The following is a 17371-nucleotide window of genomic DNA, read 5'->3' on the forward strand; positions in this document are numbered from 1 at the left end:
TCAGTAATTAATAGATCCACAGGTGGAAAATTAGTAAGGAACCAAATAGTACCATCAACAGGATCCAATTGTCCTCACCTAACAACAGCAGAAAACATTCTTCCCAAACTCCTATAAGACTCTCATCAAGCTAGACCACATTCTGGGCCACAAAACACACTTTTAAAAGAACAGATATTATACAGTGTTTGCTCTCAGAACACAATGGAGTTAAACTAAAAATCAATAATAGAAGGATATGTGGGAATCCCAAAATATCTGGAGATTAAACAACACACTTAGATAGGACATGGGTCAAAGTAGTCACAGAGATATTTTTAAATGTTTTGAACTAAATGAAAATAAAAATACAACCTATCAAAATGTGTGGTATACAGCAAAAGTAGGGCTTAGAGGGTTTGTATAGCCTTGAATGCATATATTAGGAAAAGAAGATTAATCTAAAACAAATACTCTAAGTTTTTACCTTAGGAAACCAGAAAAGGAGAAGAATAGGTATCCTAGTCAATCATTCAGAAGGTAATCTAGATGAACCCTAGAAGCAGAATGCCAATGCTGATGAATGCCTTCACGGGCACATTTCTGTGAATGATACAAATTCATTAAAAGATGAATAACTACAATGAAATCATACCACCCTCAACATGAATTTTCAGAAGTATCCAAAAGGCAAAACAATAGCACAATAAAAAAAAAATCAGTGGTTGCCAGAAATTTGTTCAGGGAGAGGAGAAGTGTTGAATAGGTGAAGCACAGGGGAATTTTAAGGTGGTGAAATTTTTTATGATATTTTATTTTATTTTATTTTATTTTTTTAAAGATTTTATTTATTTATTTGAGAGAGCAAGAATGAGAGAGTACATGAGAGGGGGGAGGGTCAGAGGGAGAAGCAGGCTCCTCGCTGAGCAGGGAGCCCGATGCGGGACTCGATCCCGGGACTCCAGGATCACGACCTGAGCCGAAGGCAGTCGCTTAACCAACTGAGCCACCCAGGCGCCCTTTTATGATATTTTAATAGTGGATGCATGACATTGCACATTTGTCAAAATCTATGGAACTGTACAACACAGAGAATGAACCCTAATGTAAACTATGGACTCTAATTGTATGTCAACATTGGTTCATCAGTTGTAATAAATGTCCTACACTAATGCAAGATGTTACTAATAGATAAAACTGTGTGCAGGGAAGGGGAATGTATGTCTTCTTGCTCAAGTTTTGTTTTGTTTTTGTATCTAAAACTGTTCTAAAAACAAAGTCCATTAATTTAATTGAAAGTTAGATTAAATAAAGTGAAACAACAAACAGAACAGAGAGGAGAAGAAAAGACATCAAACTGAGTGTAAATTATTTCAGTTTGCCATTGAAGGGAAGGATAAATATGGTGAGATGGTGGTGGTTGGAAGGAGTTCTGGAGTTTGTTGAGGATTTTGCTTGTGTTACTATGTTTGTTTTAATATGGGAGAGAGAAAAAAAAGGTGAAGATAGTGGTGTAACCATTTCATTGAATGAGTTACTTTTTATTAGTTCCACATAAAGAGGAAGCAAACATTCTTCTCCTCCTACGGCCCTTCAAACTCACATGGCACACATCTCTCTTACCAGGCTTTTCTCATCACTTTCAGCTATGAGCCTTGTTTCATTTTCAGATATTAAACGAATATTTCAATCTAAATCATTACTTTTAACTAGCATGAAATCAAACCTTGCTCTTTCTCCCAGCTCAGACTAGGTCTGCTAATTTTTAGATAAGTCAAAGGAAACAGGGGCATGATAAGTCCTTCCACCTTGTTCTTTACTTCTTTTCCAAAACTTATAGTTTCTGCTCCTCCATAGGTGGGGCTAGGGGTGGGGAAGAGTTAAGGAATGAAGGTAAGAATCAGGCATCAGTCTCTGTACCCCCTGAAATGTCAGGAGATACAGATCAAGTAGTTTCAAGGATCCTCTTGCCTTGCTCCAACTGGAACACAGCACTGGATGGGCTAATACTTTTTTGCTACTCTGTATTAGTGGGGGATGTGAGGAGGGAAGTGGTAAGATGTTTTATTCTCCTTGTGGCATACACTCCTCTTCTCTATAAATGGTTCTCTGAGAATTCCCCTTACATGGTTTGAGGTGGGAGGAAAATCATCCTCTTCCACCCACCACGGGGAGGGGAAGGTAGGGAAAACACGTACCACCCCAATAGCTCTATTCAGAACAATTCCTCTCTCTGAACTCAGGTCAGTCTCTAGCCATCTCTTATACATAGATAACAGATGGGTGAGAGTTGGATTTGTTTTGGCCATCTCTTTGCGAGCCTTGCTTTAATGAGTCTGTTATCTCTTCCTTAGAAGGTAGAGGTCCTCATCATTTATTGTACTCAACTGAGACAATGGAAGAAAAGTCATTTAACATTCAGTCACATAGGAAAAAGAAAGTATATTTGGTGTAGTGAGGTATTGAAGAATGCAGGCCTAGTGCATTTTCTGGACCTGAGAGAAAAGAACATTTACCATTATAACATAACTGAACAGTACCTTGTAGCCAATATCAGGATGTTATTGTGTTCAGACATTGGTCTGCCATTTGGCATTGAAAAGAAATGTCTTTGCTCGAAGAAGTTTCAAATGAAGAAGAGATAATGATAAGTGATAAATAACAAAACTTCATCAAAATCATTTTGCCCATCCATATTTCCAGTTTTAGTAGTAACTGCTCAAAAAAAAACTCCCTTTATGTCCTACTCTTCTATCAATTCTGTTCTTCCAAGAGTTGCTTCCTACCCTTTCTAAACCAAATACAATTTAGTCTTTCCCTTTCTCCAATTGATCAAACTTTACCCCAGTCAGCTAAACAAAAGTCCTGAGAGCTGAGCAAGCATATACAGAAATATTTAGAAGGTGAAAGAGGGGTGAGTAAATAAAGAAAAGCTATGAATGCTAACACATTAATAGTTTTGTCCCTGATACCTTGATAAATATAAACTAATTGTGTTTTTTTTTTCCCTCTGGTTTAGCCAAGACTGGTAAAACTGAGCCAAAACATGTGAAGTTCATTCAAGATGAAACCACTTCAATTGAAAGAAAGAAAACTAGTTTTCCTGATGTTGTTTCAAGAAATCAACCACAAACACTTGTCAAAATCCAAAATCTTTTTCTTGATCATTATATACAAGAAAGAGTGACTACCATTTCAATACCCAGAAAAACTTTTAAGACTGTCTATTGGCACATTCCAGAGACTGCTACTGGTTCCATATTTTTCCCAACCTGTCATTCAGCCTCAAGTCGAGTTTTTGGGAAAGAAACAAGACAAATGAAAAGGTCAAGAAAATCAAAAGAAAAAGCATCAAAAATAATAAATTTTTATTTTGGTGACCTGTTCAAAGACATTCTGTTTCTCTCCTCAAAGTTCTCCAGGCTTCCAAATACCACTTCCCCAGCTATTCCTCCCAAACCCGAGGAAGTTCACTCTGAGTATCTACCTTTACCTACCTGTACTTTCAGGCAATCTCTGATAGGGCCACGCGCAAGAGTGCCAAGCCCTGTTCCAGGATTTAGGCGTGCTAAAGCAGGAAGACCATGGGCTAAACATTTAAAACCAAATACTGCCATGGTACTAAGTATTACTCATTTTCCAGGCCTCTTGTCCATACCAACACCAATTTTGCCAAGAAAACCTCGAAGACAGTCTTTGTTAGGTAAATCCATTCTGAATATGGTTTGTAATAATGGGATCAAGTAGATCAAAGGGGAGAGAAGGCATGCAAAGGGTAGTTATCCCTTGGGTTTGCAGCTTTGGATGATGGGATCACTTTTTGCCTATACATTCAATATATGAGCCAGAATGCAATAACAGAGGTACTGACCTTGAAGGTCTTCCAAGGTGAAACTGGGTGCTCTACCCAAATGGTGGTAGTGGGCACCAGATGAGGGAGTTCAAAGGATCAGAAAAGTCAACATAAAAGAGCAGTGAGAATGAACAATCATTCAGAAGGTAATCTAGATGAACTTTAGAAGCAGAATGCCAATGCTGATGGATGCCTTCATGGACACATTTCCATGAATAATACAAATTCATTAAAAGATGAATAATTATAATGAAATCATAACACCCTTAACATGAATTTTCACAAGAATCCAAAAGTTGGTTCACTTTTTTTCTTTTTTCTAGAAACTCATATAACAGAATCTGAAAATGTAGAAAGTACTCCAAGGCACAGCATGCCAAACCTGCCTGAAGGTAAATGCTATATCATTCTTTAAAAAACTGTATATAAGTTTATCTCTCTATAAAAGCATTCATGATTTTGTGTGTTGGTGTATGTGTGTGTGATTCACATGCATGTCTCACCTCATTTTCAGCTCTTTAGGCCATTTAGTCAGTAACTACTTTTTTTAAATATTGACTATAAACCAAACTTTGTACTGATGTTGGGAACATAAAAGCTCAAGTATCCTTAATCTGGGTGGGGAAGATAAACATGAAATAATAAAAAGTAACTACTTTCCAAGCACCAGGCACTATTCTAAGTGCTTTGACTTTAGCTACCAAGCAGAAACAAATGAAAAATTATCTTTAAAGAAAATGACATCATCCTAGACTCACATTATTTCTACAAATAATTTCACACAGTGAGTAGTAAACAATTCATAATTGTGAGGCACACGAAGAAAGAGACAAAATGAATGAGAACTATCAAAAAAGTAAGCAGTAAAAACATGCCCACAGGAGATCCAGGTGTTAGAATTATCAGATACAGATTTTTAAATAACTTGAAGACTTTTGGTCTGTCTACAATTGAGTAGCTTGTATTGGACAAACCCTCCCACCAAAATCAACTATTAAAGCTGCCCCAAATATATAAAATAGCTACTGAAGGTATTGGAGAGTAACCATTATAGGCCTGACATGAGTGGCTACAATCTTTGAAATAAGGGAAGCTTGTAAATCAGCTCTACATTTACCTTGGCTTTTGCCTGAGGTCATTTGTGGTGTTAAAGAACAGAGCACAAGTAGGAAGGGGTAGTACTGAGTTGAGGAGATAGCCATCAGACTTCAGAGCTGTCAATATAGCTGGGGCTTGAGATGCAAAATCTCAAGAGAGAAGAAAAGTGAGTCCAAATATCTGCACACATATCTGCTGATTTCTAATCTGTGCATATGCAGAATAAAACTGGTGTATATCAGCTGATATTTTCTGCTAAGAAACACAGCAGAAAATATCAGCTGAGATGCTAAAGAATGAACATATATTTTCATAGTGGCATGGAAGACAGTTATTGGAATTAAAGTTCTGCCAAAATGTAGGGGCCTTGTAAATACACTGGGCTTTTAGTTGAAGATCCAGAGGACCCATGCATTAGAAATAAGGATGATGTTTTAGAAAAAGGCACAAAACTAAAATAGATTATACCTAACAAACTCAAAACCAATCTTTAATGAATCAAAGTGATACTCTTTGCCCAATCAAAGAAAATTTAACACTTGCTGGAGAGACATAGCGTTATCCTGATCCTTTAAAATTCTCATCCACAATGTCCAGCATTAAATTTAAAAAATCACAAGGCATCCTAAAAACAGGATAAAATGTCTGAAAATCAGTAGAAAGAAACAGAGCCATAGAATCAGATACTGAAGTTTTCAAATTAGGGTTTTAAAATAATTGTGACTACTATGTTTAAGAAAATAAAGAATAAATTGGAGAATTTTACTAGAGAACTAGAATTTTTGTTTTTAAAAACAAGAGTTAAATAAAATTCTAGAACAGAAAAGATTATATAACAAATTAATGATTCAATTAATGATTAAACATAGAACACTCCAACTATAGAACTTTCTCTTTTTTCTAGTTTACTTATTGTGAAATGATTACCACAATAAATTAATATCTATCACTCCACATTTTTCTTGTTATGAGAATTTTTAAGATTTCAAATATATAGGACAGTATTGTTAACTATAGCAACCATTGGACTCTCTGAGCCCACTATCCTTCCCAGTAGTTCTGTACCATTATCTGTGACATAAATTAACTTCTCAGTCTCTTCCGCATCATAAGCTGAAACAAGTCATGCTGCTACTTCTGATTTATTCAGTTTGTCCCACTCTGGTGGTTCCCTCTTTGAAAAATTTCAGGTGAGTTTAAGGGTCTTCAGATCCTTCAGAGATCTATCAGGGAATTTGTACTTACCTCTCCACCTCCATCTCCTTCATTTCCACTCAAAACCAACTGCTTGGGCTTAGTCCATGAAGATAGGTGAGCTGGGAGCAGGCCACAGACTTAGGTCTTAACTCACTCTCCTTTCCTTCTTGCTCCACTCTCCCAAGACAAGGACTCTCTCTATCATATCACACATCTTTCTGCTGCAGTTAACTTTTACATCTATTGATCTGAAATGGGTACACAGGGCCTATTTTAGAAACTAGAAACTGAACATTGTTTTCTCTGGTCTAGGATGCATTATATCCTTTCATTGAAGCAATGGCATAAGAATTACTGAGATTATAAAATATGATGCTGCAAATAATGCAGCAAGAATGGCTGTGAATATAAAATTTATGTTACAAAATTTCAATATATTTTCCTGCTGCACTTGGGTGTATACTTGGATAGGACATTTTTGATGGAAGGTGAAACCCACAAGGGTCATGAAAAGTAAATTTAGATGATCTCTGGTTAACTTCTGAGTTGTTTGGATTTTTTTCTCTTCTTGTGTGGGGTCTTCAAACTGAGGGAAGGAAGCTGAATTACATAAGGCACTTGAAATATGCATCAAGATGGTATTAGGAGAAAAAGCAAGGTTGCTCCTTGGGAGGTGATCTCTATCTGCCTTATGATTATATGATGTCCTTTATTAGTTTTATGAAGCAAGAAGTTGCTTATGTAAATTAATAAAATTTTTAAAAATATTTTTACATATAACAAAAAGACTGAGATTGATGGAATTTAACTTATCTAGATAGAAATCTATAAGCATGTGGTTTTCTTTTTGAAAGACAATTGTACTAATATTTGAAAAAACACACACAACACCCTGCTTAGCAACCAGCTGAGATTGGGTGGGTGAAGGTTATGAGGAATCTCTTCCAGAGGATTTACACAGCTAATCTATTTATTATGATTCACTGTTATCATAACATAAATACTTTTTTTTTTAAGATTTTTTTTTTTTTATCTCAGAGAGAATGGGAGACAGAGCATGAGAGGGGAAGGATCAGAGGGAGAAGCAGGCTCCCTGCCGAGCAGGGAGCCCGATGCGGGACTCGATCCCGGGACTCCAGGGTCACGACCCGAGCCGAAGGCAGTTGCTCAACCAACTGAGCCACCCAGGCGCCCCTAACATAAATACTTTTTAACTTGCATTCTAAGTGCTAACACAGTTAAGTCTCATGTTTTCTTTTGTTTACTTAGGTATCATGAAATCTAGAAAACCAGAGGAATCACAGGCATGTCTCATTCGTGGTGGAGGTCTTAAGACTATTAATGCAACACAATATGAAACAATAATAGCCATGACCAACCTCGCCATAGTAAACTGTCAAATATATGGAAGAAATGCACTTAATCTTAAGGTATGCTAGATCTTTTTAATGGCAACTTCTTTTTGTATTATCAATTATTTTTGCTTTAGGTTTCTTAATTTAGGTTAGTTTCCATGTTATTGAAGGGATCTTTCCTGTTGCAATAGAGATTTTCCAGGAAAACATTAAGATTTATCTCTAAACCTATGTCCTAGTTTGCCTTCATTCTAGTTTCTTAAAATGTTAAGATCCAAAGCAATTGGATGTTTTTCATTATAGTGTTTTTTCATTATTTAGCATGATAAGAACATACCTCTAATAGTATTCTGAACCCAGTTCCACCATGGTGGGGGGAGTAATTTCCCCACACCACCAAGCAATTCTCAGACACCAGTTGGGTGTCCTACAATTCAACTCAATTCTGCCACTACCTAGTGCTAACACCAGATTCCATAGGTAAAATGCTCAGTCCCTCAAGAATGCCTTCCAGCTCAGAATGCCAATCACAAGCCCAGGTTGTTACTTGCACTTCTGACCACTGCTTATAAATTAGAGGTTCCCATGACCCTCTCCCTGGGTTCAATTAACTGGCTAGGGTAGCTCTGAGAACTCAGGAATCCCATTTAATTACTAGATAACTGGTTTATTACAAAAGATATTAAAGGAATTAAAGGATATGAGTCAACAGTCAGATATAGAGATACATAGGACAAGGTATGGAAAAAGGATATGGAGCTTCCATGCCCTCTTCAGGCACAACTCTCCCCAAATCTCCATGTATTTACCAACCTGGACACTTTCCAAACCCTGTCCTCTTGGTTTTTATGAAGGCTTTATTACATAGGCATAATTGGTTAAGCCCTTGGACTTTGGTGATTGAACTCAATATCCAACCCCTCTCCCCTCCCTGGAGGAGGGGGGAGTTGGTGAGGCAGAAAGTGCCAACCCTCTAATCACATAGTTGGTTTCCTGGAAACCAGCTTCCATCCTTCAGTGCTTTCCAAAAGTCACCTCATTAACATAAACACAGTTGTAGTGGAAAGGGACTTGTTATGCATTTCACCTTAATGGCTCTGAAGTGCTTTCAGGAACTGAGGACAAGGGATCAAATATAACAAAAGATGATCCCCTTGCTCTTATGTCTCCAGAAATTTCAAGAATTTGGGGAACTGTGAGCCAGGACCTTCGAATGAAGACCAAATATATATGAGAGATATATTTTGGTCATCTGAGTGACCAAATACAGATTCTTTTGAATTAGAACATCACAATCTCTAACACATTCTATGCTGTCAATATAACCTAGATGCCAAAGGAACAAAAGACACCAAAGAAAACCACAGACCAACACCCCTTATGAAAATAGATAAAAATCCTTAGCAAAATACTAGCAAACTAAATCAAAAAAATTAGAAGGATTATATATAATAACAAAGTGACATTTATTCTTGAAATAAAAGGATGATTCAACATAAGAAAATCAATCAATATACATTAATGCATAAAGGTAGAAAACATAATCATCTTAATTGATGTAGAAGAGGAATTTGACCAAGACTTAGTTCTTTAAAAGGATTAATAAAATTTCTAAATCCATAATATGATTGGTGAAGGAAAAAAGGAAGAAAACTCTAAATACCAAATTCAAAATAAAAAAAGGGGAAATCACCATGTCTCACAGACATTAAAATAGAAGATAACAAAACACTTAGAATAACCTTTTCCCAGTAAGTGCCACGGCTGTGATGAAATGGAAAAATTCCTTGGAAAACACAACTTTCTGAAACAGGCACAACAAGAAATAGACACCAATACAGTTTTGTGCCTGTAACAAAATCTAATTAAAATTTTTAATTAAGAGCCCCTTCACACAAAGAAAGTTCTAGGCACATAGGAATTTCCTGGTGAGTCTATCAAACATTTAAGGAAAATAACACCAGTTTACATGAACTCATTTTATGATGCCTATTAAACTCCCACACAAAAGCCAGACAAGGATATTATAAGAAAGGAAAATTATAGACCACAATTTTTCATAAATTAAGTGCAAAAATTCTCAACAAAATATTAGCAAATCAAATTCAGCAATATCAAAAATTAAAAATGAAGGATAATGTATCATGACTAAATGAGGTTTTCACAAGAAATTAAAAGTTGTTTTAATATTTGGAAACCAGTGTTATTCTCAACAATATCATCTCAATAAATTAAAAAAACTTGACAACATTCAACACCCATTTATGATGGAAGAAAGCGGCGCCCAGGTGGCTCAGTCCCTTAAGCATCTGCCTTCGACTAGGGTCATGATCCTGGGGTCCTGGGATGGAGCTTCCTGTCAGGGCTCCCAGCTCAGCGAGGAGCCTGCTTCTCCTTCTCCCTTTGCCCCTCACCCCAGCTTGTGCTTTTTCTCTCTCTCTCTCAAATAAATAAATAAAATCTTTTTTAAAAAGATGAAAGAAAAGAAATATACCTCTAAGTAAACTAGGGTTAAAGGAAACCTTTCATAATTAAATAAAGGGTATCTATGAAAACTCTGCAACCAGCATCATACATAATCAGTTAAGGATTGAATACTTTCTCCCTAAGATTAGGGGCAAGGCAAGAAAATTTTTTACTTCACTTTTATTCTACATTGTAATGATGATTCTAGCCACTTACATTAGATAAGGTATACTGAAAAGGAAGAAGTAAAACTATCTTCATTGGCATACAACATGATTGCTTATGTAGAAAATCTTAAGGAATCTCAAAAAAATCCTACTAATTAAGTAAATTCAGCATGGTTGCTAGATTTACGCCATAATGTTCTTTATTACAGAGGGATCTAATCCAGGGTCACATGTTGAATACAGTTGTTTCAGTTTCTTTCAAGCTGGTTGTGTTTCCAACTTTCTTTGACTTTCATGACTTTGAAGCTTAAAAATCACAGGCAAGTTATTTTGAAAAATGTGCATTATTGTGGGTTTGTCTTAGATTTTCCAATGATTAGGGCACCTGGGTGGCTCAGTTGGTTAAGTGACTGCCTTCGGCTCAGGTCATGATCCTGGAGTCCCAGGATCGAGTCCCGCATCGGGCTCCCTGCTCAGCAGGGAGTCTGCTTCTCCCTCTGACCCTCCCCCCTCTCATGCTCTGTCTCTCTCATTCTCTCTCTCTCAAATAAATAAATAAAAAATCTTAAAAAAAAAAAAGATTTTCCAATGATTAGATATAGGTCATTCACCTTTGGCATTAATATGTCAAAAGCTTTTTTTAATTCTATCATATCACATGGTGCATGATTTCAATTTATCCCATTACTAACAGGGTTTACTTAGATTACTTGTTTAAAGTGGTATCCTCAGAGCTTCTCCACTGTTACTCTTTTCCCCTTTGTACTTAATATGTAAAAACTATGCAAATAATCTTATTTCTCATCAAATGTTCAATTATTTATTAATTTACATCATTGTTTCATGTGGTGAGTATAACCTGTTAAACCGTTATTTATTTTTATTCTGAAGTTGTCCCAGATTTCATTAGTAAAAGCCCATTCAAGTTGGTTTCTGTGTCCTTTCGACATTTCCTGTCATGTGCTATGGCTGGTGTGGGCTGGGGATCCCAGAGCGCTCTGAGCTGGGGCTACCCTGGTGGGATGGCTGGAGCTGAAGTGGGCATGGGCTGAGGTGGTCCTAGGATTCTTTGTGCAGAGGGTCCTCTGACAGGACAGCTGAAACTGAAGTGGGTGCAAGCCAAGTGGTCCTATCATGCTCAGCACAGGGTCACTCTGGTAGGGTGGCTGGAATTGAGATGGGGCACAGACCAGGGTGTACTGGGGTGCTCTGTGCAGGGGGTGCTAGTGGGGTGGCTGGAGCTGAGGAAGGGGGCTGGCTGGGGGTTCCTTGGGATGTTTTGCACAGGGAATACCCTGGTGGGGCTGCTGGGGCCATAGCAGGCATGAGCCAGGAAGTCCCAGAGCACTCTTCACTAGGGGTGCCCTGACAAGCCATCTGGAGCTAAAGTGGTGCAGGCCTAGAGTGTTCTGGGGTGTTCTGCACCTGTGTCACCTTGCCTTGATGGTTGGAGCTGTAGTGAGCACTGACTAGGAGTGTCCCAGTGTGTACCATCTTGGGGCTACCTTAGTGGGGTGGTTAGGGCTGGTGTGGGCTAGGGGCTCAGGGCTCCCTGAGACAAGCAGACTCACTATGGTGCCCAGACCCTGCTCCTGTCTGCTCTATCAAGGTGGAGAGGAAATATTAAACGTGGTGTTCACCAGCCCCTCTGACACAGAAAGAGTTCCAGCAGTTCTCCCACCATCTGGCAGAGTTCTAGGGCTGTCTTTTATATTCTAGTTGCTCTTTTAAACCATGGCTTTTTCTCTGTGCCTCGGGGTAGATTAATCTGCTCCTGGTCCCTCAGTACTATCCCTCCCCACTGCAGTTCCAGAGGCAGCGTGGGGGGTGGGGTTCCCTGCCTTACCGTGTTTCCATCTCTTTTGATGTTCTCTGCATGGTCTCTCTATCTTCTGTTGTGCAGAAGCCATTCAGTCAGCCCTCAGTTTTTCTTCAGGAGGAATTGCTCTATAAATAGGTGTAGATGGGGTGAGTGAATGGAGAAGGTGAGTTCAGGATCTTTCTATGTCACTGTCTTGGACCAGAAGCCTCAAAAGTGCTTTATTTTAACCCAAGCTTCAATCTTTATAGAGCTTTCCGGTTAACTTTTTCTCCTAGGGCTGTGGCCTTTCAGCCCTTTCATACCAAGTCTGAGGCCTCTTGTCCTTGGTAAGCCATGAATTCCAGTTCTTATCTCTGTAGCCCTATTAGACTGGCTATCATTCTTCTCAACTTCTTGTCCACAGCTTTTGATTAGGCAAATGACTTAGGGAGAAAATTAGTGTTCTGTCTACCACCCTGAGAGTCTCTTCTTTCTAGAAGTTTGGCTTAGTAAGTCCTAGCTACCTTGGTAATTCACCAAGCATTTATTGTGCTGTGTTTGTTTACCTTTTTGGTTTTAGTGAGGTTGGTTTGAAATACGGTTGTTAACCATTAGGAGAAGGGAATAATCAGATTATCTGGTTTTGAAGTGAAATACTTTATTTTTTTTTAAAAGATTTTATTTTTAAGTAATCTCTACACACAACGTGGGTCTCAAACTTACAACTCCGAGACCAAGAGTCACATACTCGGGCACCTGGGTGGCTCAGTTGGTTAAGTGACTGCCTTCGGCTCAGGTCATGATCCTGGAGTCCCGGGATCGAGTCCCACATCGGGCTCCCTGCTCGGCAGGGAGTCTGCTTCTCCCTCTGACCCTCCTCCCTCTCATGTTCTCTGTCTCTCATTCTCTCTCTCGCAAATAAATAAAATCTTAAATAAATAAATAAATAAATAAATAAATAAATAAATAAATAAATAAAAAGAAGAGTCACATACTCTATTGACTGAGCCAGCCAGGTGCCCTTTGAAGTGAATTACTTTATTCATTCATTCGTTCGTTCGTTCGTTCATTACATGGGACTTGAACTCACAATGCTGAGATCAAGACCTGAGCTGAGATCAAGAGTAGGATGCTTAACCAATTGAGTCATCCAGATGCACCAGGAATGAATTACTTTAAATCAGAGGTTGGTGAGTTTTTCTGTAGACGGCTGGATAGTAAAACCTTAGTCTTTGAGGGTTGCATGGTCTCTGTCACTACTCAACTCTGTTCTGTAGTGCAAAAGCAGCTATATATAATACTTAAAACTTATGAGCATGGCTATGTTCCATTAAAACTTTATTTAGAAAAACAGGTGGCAGAGTGTAGTTTGCTAATTCTTGCTTTAAATGGAGAAAGAATGTAGCTTATAAAGAGTTGGGTGGAGCTAGTGAAGAAAAACTTTATTTCCACAGCCATTAATATTATTTTAAAAAATATTTGACTCCAGGGTGCCTGGGTGGCTCAGATGGTTAAGCGTCTGCCTTTGGCTCAGGTCATGATCCCAGGGTCCTGGGATCGAGTCCCACATCGGGCTCCCGGCTCAGCGGGGAGCCTGCTTCTCCCTCTGACCCTCTCCCCTCTCATGCTGTTTCTCTCTCGCTCGCTCTCTAAAAAATAAATAAAATCTTAAAAAAAAAAAAAAAATTTGACTCCAGAGTAGAATCCTGAGCTTTGTGGAGTGTGATATAAAAGAATTAAATGTCATAATTCCTGATCTAGTTCAGGGCCTTATTAAAAGAAGCAGACTTTATATGAACAAAAACTTACACAAAGCAAGTATACCAATTAATCTAATACAGACCCAAGATATAAGTACTTAAGGGTGCTAGAGCAGTTCAAGAGATTGGGAAGGGGGCGCCTGGGTGGCTCAGATGGTTAAGTGTCTGCCTTTGGCTCGGGTCATGATCCCAGGGTCCTGGGATCGAGTCCCACATCTGGCTCCTGGTTCAGCAGGGAGCCTGCTTCTCCCTCTGCCTCTCCCCCTGCTCGTGCTGTCTCTCTCTATCTCTGTGTCTTGAATGAATAAATAAAATCTTTAAAAAAAATAAAGGAGATTGGGAAGGACTCCATATTCTTAGCAATTAGTTCTTTTTTTTCTTTTCTTTTTAAATTTAATTCAATTTTATGTTACTTTATTTTTTATTATTAACAAATAATGTATTATTTGTTTCAGGGGTATGGGTCTATGATTCATCAGTCTTACACAATTCACAGTGCTCACCATAGCACATACCTTCCCCAATGTCTATCACCCAGCCACCCCATCCCTCCCACCCCACTCCACTCCAGCAACCCTCAGTTTGTTTTCTGAGATTAAGAGTCTCTTATGGTTTGCCTCCCTCTCTGGTTTTGTCTTGTTTCATTTTTTAATCTGTTCCCCTATGATCCTCTGCCTTATTTCTCAAATTCCACATATCAATGAGATCATCTGATAATTGTTTCTCTGATTGACTTATTTTGCTTAGCATAATACCCTCTAGTTCCATCCATGTCGTTGCAAATGGCAAGATTTCATTTTTTTGATGGCTGCATAATATTCCATTGTATATATATACACCACATCTTCTTTATCCATTCATCTGTTGATGGACATCTGGGCTCTTTCCATAGTTTGGCTATTGTGGACATTGCTGCTATAAACATTGGGGTGCAGGTGCGCCTTCAGATCACTACGTTTGTATCTTTGGGGGTAAATACCTGGTAGTGCAATTGTTGGGCCATATGGTAGCTCTATTTTCAACTTTTTGAGGAACCTCCATACTGTTTTCCAGAGTGGCTGCACCAGCTTGCATTCCCACCAACAGTGTAGGAGGGTTCCCCTTTCTCCGCATCCTCGCCAACATCTGTCGTTCCCTAACTTGTTAATTTTAGCCATTCTGACTGTTGTGAGGTGATATCTCATTGTGGTTTTGATTTGTATTTCCCTGATGCTGAGTGATGTGGAGCATTTTTTCATGTGTCTATTGGCCATTTGGACCTCTTCTTTGGAGAAATGTCTGTTCATGTCTTTTGCCCATTTCTTGACTGGATTATTTGTTCCTTGGGTGTTGAGTTTGATAAGTTTTTTATAGATTTTGGATCCTAGCCCTTTATCTGATATGTCATTTGCAAATATCATCTCCCATTCTGTTGGTTGTCTTTTGGTTTTGTTGACTGTCCTTTGCTGTGCAGAAGCTTTCTATCTTGATGAAGTCCCAATAGTTCATTTTTGCCCTTGCTTCCCTCCCTTTGGCGATGTGTCTAGGAAGAAGTTGCTGAAGCTGAGGTCGAAGAGGTTGCTGCCTGTGTTCTCCTCAAGGATTTTGATGGATTCCTGTCTCACATTTAGGTCTTTCATCCATTTTGAGTCTATTTTTGTGTATGGTGTAAGGAAATGGTCCAGTTTCATTCTTCTGCATGTGACTGTCCAATTTTCCCAACACTGTTTGTTGAAGAGACTGTCTTTTTTCCATTGGATATTCTTTCCTGCTTTGTCAAAAATTAGTTGACCATAGAGTTGAGGGTCAATTTCTAAGTTCTCTATTCTATTCCATTGATCTATATGTCTATTTCTGTGCCAATACCATACTATCTTGATGATTACAGCTTTGTAATAAAGCTTGAAGTCCGGAATTGTGATGCCACCAGCTTTGCTTTTCTTTTTCAACATTCTTCTGGCTATTCAGGGTCTTTTCTGGTTCCATATAAATTTTAGGATTATTTGTTCCGTTTCTGTGAAAAAAGTTGATGGTATGTTGATAGGGATTGCATTAAATGTGTAGATTGCTCTAGGTAGCATAGACATTTTAACAATATTTGTTCTTCCAATCCATGGGCATGGAAACTTTTTCCATTTCTTTATGTCTTCCTCAATTTCTTTCATGAGTATTCTAGTTTTCTGAGTACAGATTCTTTGCCTCTTTGCTTAGATTTATTCCTAAGTATCTTATGGTTTTGGTTGCTGTTGTAAATGGGATCAACTCCTTAATTTCTCTTTCTTCTGTCTTGTTGTTGGTATATAGGAATGCCACTGATTTCTTTGCACTGATTTTATATCCTGCCACTTTACTGAATTCCTGTATGAGTTCTAGCAGTTTTGGGGTGGAGTCTTTTGGGTTTTCTACATAAAGTATCATATCATCTGCAAAGAGTGAGGGTTTGACTTCTTCTTTGCCAATTCAGATGCCTTTTATTTCTTTTTGTTGTCTGATTGCTGTGGCTAGGACTTGTGATACTATGTTGAATAGCAGTGGTGATAGTGGACATCCCTGCCATTTTCCTGACCTTAAGGGAAAAGCTCTCAGTTTTTCCCCATTAAGAATGATATTCGCTGTGGGTTTTTCATAGATGGCTTTTATGATATCTAGGTATGTACCCTCTATCCCTCCTCTGTGAAGAGTTTTAATCAAGAAAGGATGTTGTATTTTGTCAAATGCTTTTTCTGCATCTGCTGAGTGGATCATATGGTTCTTATCCTTTCTTTTATTAATGTAGTGTATCATATTGGTTGATTTGTGGATGTTGAACTGAACTTGCAGCCCAGGAATAAATCCCACTTGGTCGTGGTGAACAATCCTTTTAATGTACTGTTGGATCCTATTGGCTGGTATTTTGGTGAGAATTTTTCATCAGGGATATTGGTCTGTAATTCTCCTTTTTGGTGGGGTCTTTGTCTGGTTTTGGGATCAAGGTAATGCTGGCCTCATAAAATGAGCTTGGAAGTTTGCCTTCCATTTCTATTTTTTAGAACGGTTTCAGAAGAATAGGTATTAATTCTTCTTTAAATGTCTGGTAGAATTCCCCTGGGAAGCCATCTGGCCTGGGCTCTGGTTTGTTGGGAGATTTTTGATTATTGCTTCAATTTCCTTGCTGGTTATGGGTCTGTTCAGGTTTTCTGTTTCTTCCTGGTTCAGTTTTGGTAGTTTATATGTCTCTAGGAATGCATCAATTTCTTCCACATTGTCTAATTTGTTGGCATATAATTGCTCATAATATGTTCTTATAATTGTTTGTATTTATTTGGTGTTGGTTGTGATCTCTCCTCTTTCATTCATCATTTTATTTATTTGGGTCCTTTCTCTTTTCTTTTTGATAAGTCTGGCCAGGGGCTTATCAATCTTATTAATTCTTTCAAAGAACCAGCTCCTAGTTTCATTGATCTGTTCTGGTTTTTTTTGGTTTCTATTTCATTGATTTCTGCTCTGATCTTTATTATTTCTCTTCTCCAGCTGGATTTAGGCTTTATTTGCTGTTCTTTCTCCAGCTCCTTTAGGTGTAGGGTTAGGTTGTGTATTTGAGACCTTGTTTCTTGAGAAAGGCTTCTATTGCTGTATACTTCCCTTTTAGGACTGCCTTTGCTGAATCCCAAAGATTTTGAACAGTTGTGTTTTCATTTTCATTTGTTTCCATGAATTTTTTTTTTTTAATTCTTCTT

The 17371-nt window shown here is 38.2% G+C and overlaps 1 protein-coding gene across 1 annotated transcript in view; it reads left to right on the forward strand.

The window, feature by feature from the left end:
* The window catches only part of LRRC63 (leucine rich repeat containing 63), a 42806-nt gene that overhangs the window by 5717 nt on the left and 19718 nt on the right, over positions 1 to 17371 (forward strand). Inside the window, exons 2-4 of the mRNA XM_035003805.1 lie at positions 2999 to 3682; positions 4156 to 4224; positions 7397 to 7557. Coding sequence (XP_034859696.1) covers positions 2999 to 3682; positions 4156 to 4224; positions 7397 to 7557 — 914 coding nt within the window. The remainder of the gene's footprint in view (positions 1 to 2998; positions 3683 to 4155; positions 4225 to 7396; positions 7558 to 17371) is intronic.

Source organism: Mirounga leonina, unplaced genomic scaffold, assembly GCF_011800145.1.
Source record: "Mirounga leonina isolate KUSES-001 unplaced genomic scaffold, KU_Mleo_1.0 Mir_127, whole genome shotgun sequence".
Classification (NCBI taxonomy): domain Eukaryota; kingdom Metazoa; phylum Chordata; class Mammalia; order Carnivora; family Phocidae; genus Mirounga; species Mirounga leonina.